The sequence below is a fragment of the Carex rostrata genome, chromosome 34 (assembly GCF_964058835.1).
Source record: "Carex rostrata chromosome 34, lpCarRost1.2, whole genome shotgun sequence".
Lineage (NCBI taxonomy): Eukaryota > Viridiplantae > Streptophyta > Magnoliopsida > Poales > Cyperaceae > Carex > Carex rostrata.
Window position 1 is genome coordinate 2,305,974 of NC_135951.1, and position 12,684 is coordinate 2,318,657.

General features: G+C 30.9%; 1 protein-coding gene across 1 annotated transcript; it reads right to left on the minus strand.

Moving 5' to 3' along the window:
* Positions 1–2,404: 2,404 nt before the first annotated feature.
* LOC144549049 (uncharacterized) lies at positions 2,405–12,684 on the minus strand. Its single transcript, XM_078297809.1, has 4 exons — positions 12,443–12,684; positions 11,537–11,944; positions 11,121–11,328; positions 2,405–2,766 (listed from the first exon to the last, which is right to left on the minus strand). Exons 1-4 carry the CDS (start codon positions 12,535–12,537, stop codon positions 2,434–2,436), a joined length of 1,044 nt encoding a protein of 347 aa, XP_078153935.1. The 5' UTR covers positions 12,538–12,684; the 3' UTR covers positions 2,405–2,433.

Here is a 12,684-nt window from a genome sequence, read left to right on the forward strand (position 1 = left end):
TTTTCAATGGAAAAAAAGCTCATTGAAAATATTATAAAATGTTATTACTGTGTTAGTTTGGTGGTATTAAAAAGAAAAAATTATTCTCATTTCCTTAAATAAAAATTATATCATATTACATAGTCAATGTTTATTTCACGATTTCTTTTCTTTTTCATTTTTAATATAACGTTAGTGTTTAGATTTAACGGAAGGTAAGCTCTTAGTCAATACTTATTTAACTTCTACTTTTTGCTTTTTGACGAGTGGATTACTTTCGGTGAAGTGGGGTCACCATGTCTATATGTTTTGGTGCTTTACTTTTGGAAAGATTGCATGTATATATGCTATTGTGGGGTTCACAAAAGAATCACTGCTACTTTAAGAGTCACATGCATTGGTACTGTAGCCTGACACTACTATTCAATCATGTACGCGTACAAAAATGGCACTACTACTGACGGTTACTGTGTACCTGAGTCCATTTCTACCAGAAAAATTGATACACCCAAACCCAATTGTACAAGTGACCCTTTGTACTAAAAAACCTACCCCTAATTCTTACATTACAAAGTCCCTATGCATCCCTGTGTTACTCCGATACTTCAAATTGGGCTTCGTACCCATATCGGTGTCCAATACGCCAGCTAACGTATCAGCTTACGTGGCATATCTTTATTACTCCGATACGTCGTTGACACTCACAGAACCTTAGCGTAAAGAAATTCGGCTTTACCACTGTACCAAATTAAACTTGTTATTAGAGTTGTGTATCTATGATATTTAATATATAACTTAGTTATTGTATCATCTCCAATTAACTAGATTGTTGAAATTTAATTTATATAATATAAGTGTTAAATTAATAATATAATTAAAATAATAAAAAATAATATATTTAATAGGCGTATCGTATTCATGATTTTTTAAAATTGCCGTATCACTATATCCATATCGTATCCGATACGATATCCGTACCCGTATCCATGTAACATAGATGCATCCTTTGTACCATATTTACAATGAAACCCAACATATATCCCATATTTGCATAAGATCTTGATTGACAAACAATCATATATAAAATCTTCTTTTACATCACAACCCATAACAAACCGTCCCTATGCATCCTTTCATTCCTTTGTACCATATTTACAGCAAAACCCAACATATATCCCATATTTGCATGAGACCCTGATTGACAACAAAACTCTCATAAAATCTTGTTTTACAAAAGAGAACCCATAAAGAACCGTCCCTATTCATCCCTTGTACCATATTTACAACCAAGTACCAGCTCCTTCATCAATATGCAACCAAGTACCAGCACAAACCGTACGAGTGTTAAAGGAGCTCGGTACTGGAGCCTATCTCAGACCCACCCAATTCTACATCATTGACTACTGCCTGCTTTAAACACAATTTTTTTTTTTTAAAGTTAGTGGTTTTAAATACCAACTAACAATTTCATTGATAAAAAATGTATTTACAATAGGTCAAATAACTGTAATTCATAAATTTACTATTTTATTTTATAAAATCTAATCTAGTATTCTAATCTTCATCTCGCTCCACGACCAAATCTGATTCTTCGACCGCCGCCGCACTCTGATAGTGACTGGATCTACTTATCGTCGCACTCCAATCAAGATGTTGATCACCGTAATACTTTAATTGCCATCTCGCTCTACGACCGGATCCACTTCTTCGACTGCCGTCGCGCTCCGACAATGACCAAATCTACCGACCATCATGCTCCAATCATGATGTTGATCACCTTAATGCTATCTTGCTCCACAACCGGATCTGCTTCTTCGACCGCCACCGCGCTCCGATGACGATCGAATCTACCTACCGTCGTGTTCCTATAGAGATATGAACTCTCCCCCCCGAACTCCGACGATACCGCATTTCTGACTCCGATCAGCTTTGCTCAGCTCTGGTTTCTGCCCTCTCTCTCGTTCTTCTCTCCGCTCGAGAAGGTAGAACCGAGAGAGAAAAAAGATGTTGTATCAAGACTAAAGACTACAATAAATGGCAGAGTTGAATGGAGAGAGAGGGAGAGCGGATTGAGGTGAGGCGGCTGTGTAACCCTACATCCAAAGCTCATCACCTGATTTCCTTTGGAAGCGAAAGAGCGCAACCATGTTTATCAAACATCATGCGATGCTTTAAAACACAATCTTACCTTTAATATTCAATCAACAATAGGCTGCTCACAGTCGCAAGCCACATAACAAACATTATTACAAATTTAATTACAATACATAACAGCAAAGGAATCAATACAAAGGCAGGTACACTTGCCAAAAAATAACAGAATCTATATTCAGCTGACACATGGAGAGATGTTCTGTTCACTTTCTGAATGTGGCACAAAGTGCCAGTACCATCTTGTACAATTTATTCAACAAATAATCAAATCAAATCAATCCTGAGACTACTTCACATGTCCTAAAAATCTCCTACAGCAACCATTACCATCTTCAAAATGGAGCACACAACAAGAATAAAAAAAAATACAACATAACTGATACTAATGTGTTTCATCCCTGTCGCCTTACTAATCTGTACATATATTCCCAAAATTATCATTGCACCCAAAAATATCAGCAAAAGGATATCGAATAGACCTGAGCAGATTTTCCCTAATGTCTTTTTTCGGCTGTTTTCTGGTACCGGGATTGCTGCTATCCCAGCAGCAGTTGCTAGAAAACCTATGAGACCTATGAGAATGTACAACAATTTTTCTTCTTTGTTTCCTTCGGGGGTAGTTGTCAGAGAATCCTATAGCAATAAATTTGATAGGATTTATCAGAGAATTTTATTTTGGAGATTATTTTTAGGTGTTCCAAGAAAAGCTGTTAATCAGTTAATTGTCACTGATGATTAACTTTGGTCCTGTCTGTATATCATTTAATTTACTAATAAAAGTTGAACTGTTTCTAGCGAATTATGCATAGCTGCATCGTTTATAAAATTAAAAAAAAAAAAGAGAAAAGGTATTGTCCCCCGATCATCAGTCCCCGGAAAATCCCCGCCTTCTATTTTCACGCGTTTTCAACTGTCCGCCGACGCAGTTTCAACTGATGTTAACGGTCCTCCCACTTTCCTTATATAAACAAAGTTTCTGAGTTGCCGTTGTTTTCAATCTCTCCTCCGTTCTTTCCAAACCTGACGATCTCCTATTCCAATTTTGACGATCTCTGATTTTCATCGATGATTCTATCTTTTACGGGAGTCGATCTCCAAGATCAGATCTCCTCTCCTCTCTTCGCGCAGCCCCTTCTCTACTGCACGATCTGTAATTCTTTGGCGCTAATCAACCAGTGTTTAATTTCTCTTATTCATGTGACCTTGATCGTATGGATGAAGAATTAGACTAGTATCGTGAGGCATTGGCCAGGATGAGACACAAGATGACATGAGGCACGAGGTGGAAATACAAGCTCTCAAGGATGAGGCAGGAGATGCAGTATAAAAGGTGAGGAGATGAGGCCTGAGATGGAGATAGAAATACAAGCTCTCAAGGATCATGTTTTTCAATTAGGTAATCTGTATAATTGAGAGTCAAAGGACATAATTTGAGTTAAACGGATTGTCAATTACAAAATTGATGGTTGAATAATTAACTGACGAAAATTCAGGTTATTTTAGGTAAATTTGCAAGTAGGCATCCCATGAGTCCAAATCTGATGCAGGTATGGTCGAGATAACAACAATCAGAACGAATTCGTAATGATTCGACAAGAAGGAAAAGGAGCAGTGAGTTATTTTGTTTCATTTTCATTGATTAATGAGAGGATTTTTGCATTTACTTGTTCATTTCCTTTGACTGTATGTGAATATTTAGGTGAGTGAATGCTAATTGTAATTGGAGTAAGATTTGGGATTTTCCTTTGGATCTGTGTATTTCAGACAAATTGTGTAATTTTTGGGATTTTTGGGTGTGCACGTAAGTTGCTTGATAGAAAGTATGGATATCAATGATTTCAATCTCTCTTTTTTATCTTAATACAACCCTGCTATCTGTGTGTACTGGCATGTTAATTGGCTTGTACACTCCAATGCTGCAACTACGGTTACCAGTATGGTACCACCAATACTGCAACTTATCGACTGGTATAGTACCACCAATGCTCCTACTTAGAATACAGGATCAAACGAAACTGTTTACAGAGTTATGTGATAAGATTTACACAATTAAAAAAATTAGCAGTAGTAATATCTAGAAGGAGATTTGAAAAAAAATTTGGAAAAAAAAATTTGAAAAAAAAAATTTGAAAAAAAAAATTCGAATTCTTTTTTACATTTTTAAAAAATAAAATTTGAAAAATAAAATAAAAATTTTAAAAATTTAAAAATTGAATTTTTTTTTTTACCGGTTTATAGGATTAAACGAAACTATTTACAGAGTTATGTAATAAGGTTTACATAATTCAAAATAATTAAAAGTAGTATCTAGAAGGAGACAAAAAAATTTTGAAGAAAAATTTCAAACAAGAATTTTGAAAAAAGTTTTGAAAAAAAATTTTGAAAAAAAATTCCGAATAAAAATTTCGAAAATAAATTTTGGAAAATAAAAATTTCGAAAATAAAGTTTTGAAAACAAAATTTGAAAAAAAAAATTTGAAAAAAAATTTGAAAAAAAAATTTGAAAAAAAAAACTCGAATATTTTTTACATATTTTTGTTTACAAAGTTTTAATGTAGTCATGGTTAGTTTTTAGTTTTGAAAAGGTGTTAGAGGTCTTCTAGATGTGGTCCTGATCAAAGGCCTAAAAGTGGTCCCAGTCAAAGTAGTTAAAGTGATTAAAGTGGTGGTTAAAGTAGAAGTTTTTGGGGATCACACATAAATGAAAGTTTTATGTTGACAGGATTAATTGAATTAGTTTACAGGATTTAGTATTGGAGTTTACAGGTTTTAGTATTATGTGATAAGCTTAATAAAATTCAAAATAATTGGAAGTAGCATCTAGATGCAAATTTTTTTTACCGGTTTACAGTATTCAACGAAATTGTCTACAGATTTATATCATCAAGTTTAAAGAATTCAAAACAATTGAAAGTATCATTTAGATGCAAATTTTAAAAAATAAATTAAAATTTTGAAAAAATTAAAATTTTATTTTTACTTTTATCAGTTTACAGGATTAAACGAAACTATTTACAGAGTTATGTAATAAGGTTTACAGAATTAGAAAAATTAGCAGTAATATCTAGAAGGAGATTTGAAAAAAAATTTTGAAAGAAAAATTCAAATTCTTTTTTACATTTTTAAAAAATAAAATATTAAAAAAATTAAAAATTGAATTTTTTTTTTATCGGTTTATAGGATTAAACGAAACTATTTACTGTAGTAAGATTTACATAATTCAAAATAATTAAAAGTAGTATCTAAAAGGAAACAAAAAAAATTTGAAGAAAAATTTCAAAAAAGAATTTTGAAAAAAGTTTTGAAAAAAAATTTTGAAAAAAAATTCCGAATAAAAATTTCGAAAATAAAGTTTTGAACAAAAATAAAAAAGAAATATTTGAAAAAAAACTCGAATATTTTTTACATATTTTTGTTTACAAAGTTTTAATGTAGTCATGGTTAGTTTTTAGTTTTGAAAAGGTGTTAGAGGTCTTCTAGATGTGGTCCTGATCAAAGGCCTAAAAGTGGTCCCAGTCAAAGTAGTTAAAGTGATTAAAGTGGTGGTTAAAGTAGAAGTTTTTGGGGATCACACATAAATGAAAGTTTTATGTTGACAGGATTAATTGAATTAGTTTACAGGATTTAGTATTGGAGTTTACAGGTTTTAGTATTATGTGATAAGCTTAATAAAATTCAAAATAATTGGAAGTAGCATCTAGATGCAAATTTTTTTTACCGGTTTACAGTATTCAACGAAATTGTCTACAGATTTATATCATCAGGTTTAAAGAATTCAAAACAATTGAAAGTATCATTTAGATGCAAATTTTAAAAAATAAATTAAAATTTTGAAAAAATTAAAATTTTATTTTTACTTTTATCAGTTTACAGGATTAAACGAAACTATTTACAGAGTTATGTAATAAGGTTTACAGAATTAGAAAAATTAGCAGTAATATCTAGAAGGAGATTTGAAAAAAAATTTTGAAAGAAAAATTCAAATTCTTTTTTACATTTTTAAAAAATAAAATATTAAAAAAATTAAAAATTGAATTTTTTTTTTATCGGTTTATAGGATTAAACGAAACTATTTACTGTAGTAAGATTTACATAATTCAAAATAATTAAAAGTAGTATCTAAAAGGAAACAAAAAAAATTTGAAGAAAAATTTCAAAAAAGAATTTTGAAAAAAGTTTTGAAAAAAAATTTTGAAAAAAAATTCCGAATAAAAATTTCGAAAATAAAGTTTTGAACAAAAATAAAAAAGAAATATTTGAAAAAAAACTCGAATATTTTTTACATATTTTTGTTTACAAAGTTTTAATGTAGTCATGGTTAGTTTTTAGTTTTGAAAAGGTGTTAGAGGTCTTCTAGATGTGGTCCTGATCAAAGGCCTAAAAGTGGTCCCAGTCAAAGTAGTTAAAGTGATTAAAGTGGTGGTTAAAGTAGAAGTTTTTGGGGATCACACATAAATGAAAGTTTTATGTTGACAGGATTAATTGAATTAGTTTACAGGATTTAGTATTGGAGTTTACAGGTTTTAGTATTATGTGATAAGCTTAATAAAATTCAAAATAATTGGAAGTAGCATCTAGATGCAAATTTTTTTTACCGGTTTACAGTATTCAACGAAATTGTCTACAGATTTATATCATCAGGTTTAAAGAATTCAAAACAATTGAAAGTATCATTTAGATGCAAATTTTAAAAAATAAATTAAAATTTTGAAAAAATTAAAATTTTATTTTTACTTTTATCAGTTTACAGGATTAAACGAAACTATTTACAGAGTTATGTAATAAGGTTTACAGAATTAGAAAAATTAGCAGTAATATCTAGAAGGAGATTTGAAAAAAAATTTTGAAAGAAAAATTCAAATTCTTTTTTACATTTTTAAAAAATAAAATATTAAAAAAATTAAAAATTGAATTTTTTTTTTATCGGTTTATAGGATTAAACGAAACTATTTACTGTAGTAAGATTTACATAATTCAAAATAATTAAAAGTAGTATCTAAAAGGAAACAAAAAAAATTTGAAGAAAAATTTCAAAAAAGAATTTTGAAAAAAGTTTTGAAAAAAAATTTTGAAAAAAAATTCCGAATAAAAATTTCGAAAATAAAGTTTTGAACAAAAATAAAAAAGAAATATTTGAAAAAAAACTCGAATATTTTTTACATATTTTTGTTTACAAAGTTTTAATGTAGTCATGGTTAGTTTTTAGTTTGGAAAAGCGGTTAGAGGTCTTCTAGATGTGGTCCTGATCAAAGGCCTAAAAGTGGTCCCAGTCAAAGTAGTTAAAGTGATTAAAGTGGTGGTTAAAGTAGAAGTTTTTGGGGATCACACATAAATGAAAGTTTTATGTTGACAGGATTAATTGAATTAGTTTACAGGATTTAGTATTGGAGTTTACAGGTTTTAGTATTATGTGATAAGCTTAATAAAATTCAAAATAATTGGAAGTAGCATCTAGATGCAAATTTTTTTTACCGGTTTACAGTATTCAACGAAATTGTCTACAGATTTATATCATCAGGTTTAAAGAATTCAAAACAATTGAAAGTATCATTTAGATGCAAATTTTAAAAAATAAATTAAAATTTTGAAAAAATTAAAATTTTATTTTTACTTTTATCAGTTTACAGGATTAAACGAAACTATTTACAGAGTTATGTAATAAGGTTTACAGAATTAGAAAAATTAGCAGTAATATCTAGAAGGAGATTTGAAAAAAAATTTTGAAAGAAAAATTCAAATTCTTTTTTACATTTTTAAAAAATAAAATATTAAAAAAATTAAAAATTGAATTTTTTTTTTATCGGTTTATAGGATTAAACGAAACTATTTACTGTAGTAAGATTTACATAATTCAAAATAATTAAAAGTAGTATCTAAAAGGAAACAAAAAAAATTTGAAGAAAAATTTCAAAAAAGAATTTTGAAAAAAGTTTTGAAAAAAAATTTTGAAAAAAAATTCCGAATAAAAATTTCGAAAATAAAGTTTTGAACAAAAATAAAAAAGAAATATTTGAAAAAAAACTCGAATATTTTTTACATATTTTTGTTTACAAAGTTTTAATGTAGTCATGGTTAGTTTTTAGTTTGGAAAAGCGGTTAGAGATCATCTAGATGTGGTCCTGGTCAAAGGTTTAAAACTGGTCCTAGTCAAAGTAGTTAAACTGATTAAAGTGGTGGTTAAAATGAAAGTTAAAGTGGATGTTATTGGGGACCACACAGAATTGAAAGTTTTATGTTGACAGGATTTGTTGAATTAGGTTATAGGATTTAGTATGGATGTTTACATAATTAGCTGAAAATATCTGAGAATTTTTGAGGGACTGTTAGCTGCTTCCCTATTGGAAAAAAAAAACATTCTAAATTATAATGTACTTATAGCCATGTAAAGTATTGGGGAGCGTTGCTACCCATGCAAAAAAAAATAGAAACGGATTACATGCATTTGTAAATCTATCAAGGATTTTGATGAAATCCCTATAATTACTGAAATTGATGATGTTAATCTATACTATGCATGACAATATCCACTTATTTATACATTGGTCGAAAAGAGCAGGTGCCTTCAATTAAAGAATAATAATCCCAAACACCGATCAACACAAATAATGGAGCGAATTCGGAGGAGATAATGCTAATACCAAATTTGTATCCATCTTTCAACCGGTTTGGATATGGAGCAGATAAATTTTCAAATTGTAAAATCATATCCACCTTATACAGATACGGATATGAAGCAAATAATACACAAATACAAATATGAAACAAATAATTTGGATGATTGACTCATGAACTTTAAGATACAAATTATAATTAAGAAAATTAAGAAAAATAAAAAATTTCGAAATGTGAGGGAAATGTAGGAATAAAAAAGAATTAAGATTAAAATAGAGGTGTCTGGAGTGATCTGAATGGAGAAGAGGACAAAACAAAGGTAAAAAGCTAAAGAGAAAAAAAAGAAAAAGGCAGCTCCCGGTCTGTTCGGTGCTCTAACCAATTAGTCCCATTAGTGATATTGAAAAGAGTGAAACATTTATATGTCAGTCTTCGGATATCTGATTATTATTCAAACTAACAATTATATTTCCTTTTTGGGGTTAGAAAATATATCCGATAATTAGCCATTTCTTTCAATTATTCTGATTAATTTTGAGATATATTTTTATTTATCAAAATAAATAGAGAGAAGATCGTGTTTGAAAAAAAATATTTAACCCTATTTTTTGAAAAAAATGCCTATTTATCAAAATCGTAGTTTGAAATTGAAGTGCCAAATTAATGCACTCATTGTGATATTAAATGCACCGCGAATAGTGCAGATTACCACCCTGCTGGGACTGTAGTCGCAAACTGCAATCTCAGTAAATATGTAATTTTTCTGTAAATTGGGTTAAATAGATTATTTTTTTATAAGATGGTAGATAAAAGAATTTGGGAATCAAGTCATCTTTAAAGTCATACTACAAAATAAATTCTGAAAAGTAGCTTTGTAGTTTGCGCCCACCACCCACACTTGTCAAAAAAAAAAAAAAAAAAAAAAAAAAAGAGTATCACTTTTGTTGGCTTTTTCAAACATGTTGAATTAACAAAATATTAAATTGTCATCAAGCAGTAAGCTAATCGACAGAATGGCTTCGATAGTCGACATATAAATTATACGTATAGATTAGAAAAAAAAAATTCTTTACATTTTTCTTTTAAGTTATATTTTTATTATAGAAATATATATAATAGAAGCACGACTCCTATTCTTATTAAAAAAAATTATTTATGTTTAAACCCACGTATATATCTTTGAAGAAAATAAAAATATTATTTTGTTCAAGATTTTTGTGCTTTAATTTCGAGCTAGACTGCAGCAGCTAGCTAGTAGATTATCCCACCATAAACATTATGTTGGTTCATGATTTTTTTTTGATATAATAATGAACTAGGAGTGTGAATTTATGTTTCAATTAATGGAACAGGTGGTACGGATTGTCACTTTTGTTAAAAATAAAATAAAATATTATATAAATAACATATGTGAAACAATTTAGAAGCAAATACATAATTATTGCGGGGTTGATGTTGACATTTATTTGTATCCACATTTTTTTCGTTATCTGATAACCAGAGTTATGAGAATTCGACACGAACGGTGCTCAGACCGGAAAAAAAACCGGATATGGTCACTGTCCGGTTTAGTTCTTTCAAAAATGTTTCTGTTCTTGAACTAGTCAAAACCGGTTTGACCGGCTGGGTTCGGCATCCGGTTAAAAATAGATTAATTTTAAGTTCGGCTGCGAGGAAAAGGAAAAGACGCTTGCCACTGTGGAAAAGAGGGGAGAGAATTAGAGCTTCTCACATTGTGGGACTCATTAATATAAAGGTCTTTGAATAGAACTAAGGTATTCTTAAGCTCACCTAGCTCTTTTATGAGCTTAATTTAAAAATTTATTGGATTGACTTCAAACGACACATCCAAATCATTGAAACCGATCTAGTTCATGAGTGATGCATTTACATGTAAATTTTTTTGAAATTATGAACTAATTTATTATGAAGTCAAGCGGTCAAAAAATAATAATTTGTAAGTCAATCATTTTTGACCGCTTAACTTTAAAATAAACTAGTTTGAACAATTATAAATTTGTCATATAAATGCATCACTCGTGAAGTAGATCGGTTTCAATGGTTTAGATGTGTTGTTTTAGACCAATTCGATAGGTTTTTAAGTTAAGCTCACAAAGGGGCTTAAGAACACCCTAGTTCTACTCTAAGGTTGCCATAGCTTTCAAAGTCTCTTAATGGGACTCCACTCTCGAAGATCGTAATAGTTGTAGGATGTAAACTCTTCTAGCAATAAAAATTGGGCAAATTGTCCTTTTTTTTTATTAACTTTTAAGAAAAAAAATAAAATAAATGATAATACTGAACCAGTAAAGTAGAATCTATCTATGATGCTTCATTTTCTACAGGGTATTAAAACAAATAAGAAGTAATAGTACCAGGGTAGAGTGGCCCTTGGTTTCATCCTCCTGGCGCTTCTCTAGATCAGGATCGCCCATTCGGAATTGGTGGCCCTTGTTTCCATCCTCCTGGCTCTCCTCCTTGAACCCGACAACATCGGTATCAGTATCTGGTAGCATGGGTAGCGTAATAGGCAGTTCATTCTCTTCAGTTTCCTCGCCCAGAGTATTAAATTCAATTCCATACCTTGTTGAAATTAATTGTTTAGTCAGACATAATAAACTTAATAAATTGATTAATTTGTCAAATAATTAGAATGAAGGCATTGGAAAATTAATTTAGTACGAAAAATCCTGTCACCCTTATTTTGTTTCCTCATTATCTCTTCAATTAAGTACACAAAACAAAATACACTAAATCAAAATCAACATAAGCCATGAATAAGCCAATATACCTGACTCTGCTAATCTCGATCTCAATTAGTCTTTCCTCAATCATAGTTAATTCATCGACAAGTTTGTGTACAGCCGGTAGTTTTTTCCTTATCCTGGGCTCCGTCATGCTAGCGGGATTTTGCGGTTTTGGAGGGACCTCCGAGAGAAAGGTGTCAATGGCATCTTTTATTAAGTTGGCAACATTTCTCACCTCATTCAGCCAATTTTTCTGCCTTTCATCTTTTATATGTTTCTTGTCCGCATCCTTAATAAGAGCCTGAATCCTGCTGAGTTCAAGCCTTACTGCCTCCACTTTGTTATAAATGCCGTATCGGTGGAAATTCTCTTTAACTTCAGCATCAGCGAGCTTGCTCAGCACAAGCTGTACAATGTTCTCAGTCATCTCTCTTCTGTATTCTAGTTGGTAGCTGAAACCAGTGAAAAACAGAAAATGTTGGTGTGTTTGTGAGAAAGGATTTACAAAAGGAAAAGGGAAATATAAATGCCTCAACTGGCTGCTGGTTGATCCGTGCAATATATGTTGGGTAAGTGAAGCATTAGTTGTTTCTAATGGACAAAAAACTAAAATAAGAAAAACATACAAGACCAATAATCTTCATTTAAAGTCGTATTTTGTACCAATTGCATCCATTATCAAATTTGTAAATATCTTAGTGGCAATTTTAACAGTTTATAATAAACATAGTTCGAAAAATCGGCCGATTCCGAGTCAAATCGGCCGATTCAACTCGGAATCGGACGGGACCGAGCCGATTTTTGTCCGATTCTCAAGTTTGTGCGATTTATTCCAAAAAAATCGGATGAACAGTGACGGAATCGGCCGATTTTCCGATTTTCCGTCCGATTTACACCGATTTACACCGATTCAAACGATTTAAAGCAAAAATATTTTCAATTTGACTAACCTCTGTGCCGATTCAGAGAAAATCCCGCCATTTGAGCTTGATTCAAGGCGGAGGAGAAGGCAGCTCGAAGGTGCGCAGAAGGAGAAGGCAGCCATTTAACTCGAAATCGGGCAGAGGAGAAGGAAGATCGTGTGAGGACTGAGGATGAACAGTGACGCGCAGGACGAGAAGGAAGAAAGAGAGGGATAGCACATGGGGGCCAGTATTATTTGAGCTTTGAGATTTGTGCAGAACTTATTTGA

Excerpts from the sequence above, each read along its gene's own strand:
- LOC144549049 (XM_078297809.1), bottom strand. The coding sequence starts at position 12,537 with ATGGCTGCCTTCTCCTTCTGCGCACCTTCGAGCTGCCTTCTCCTCCGC. Across the intron at positions 11,945-12,442 it reads TTCTCTGAATCGGCACAGAG|CTACCAACTAGAATACAGAA; the intron begins GTTAGTCAAATT and ends CACTGGTTTCAG. Across the intron at positions 2,767-11,120 it reads CCAAGGGCCACTCTACCCTG|GATTCTCTGACAACTACCCC; the intron begins GTACTATTACTT and ends TTATTGCTATAG.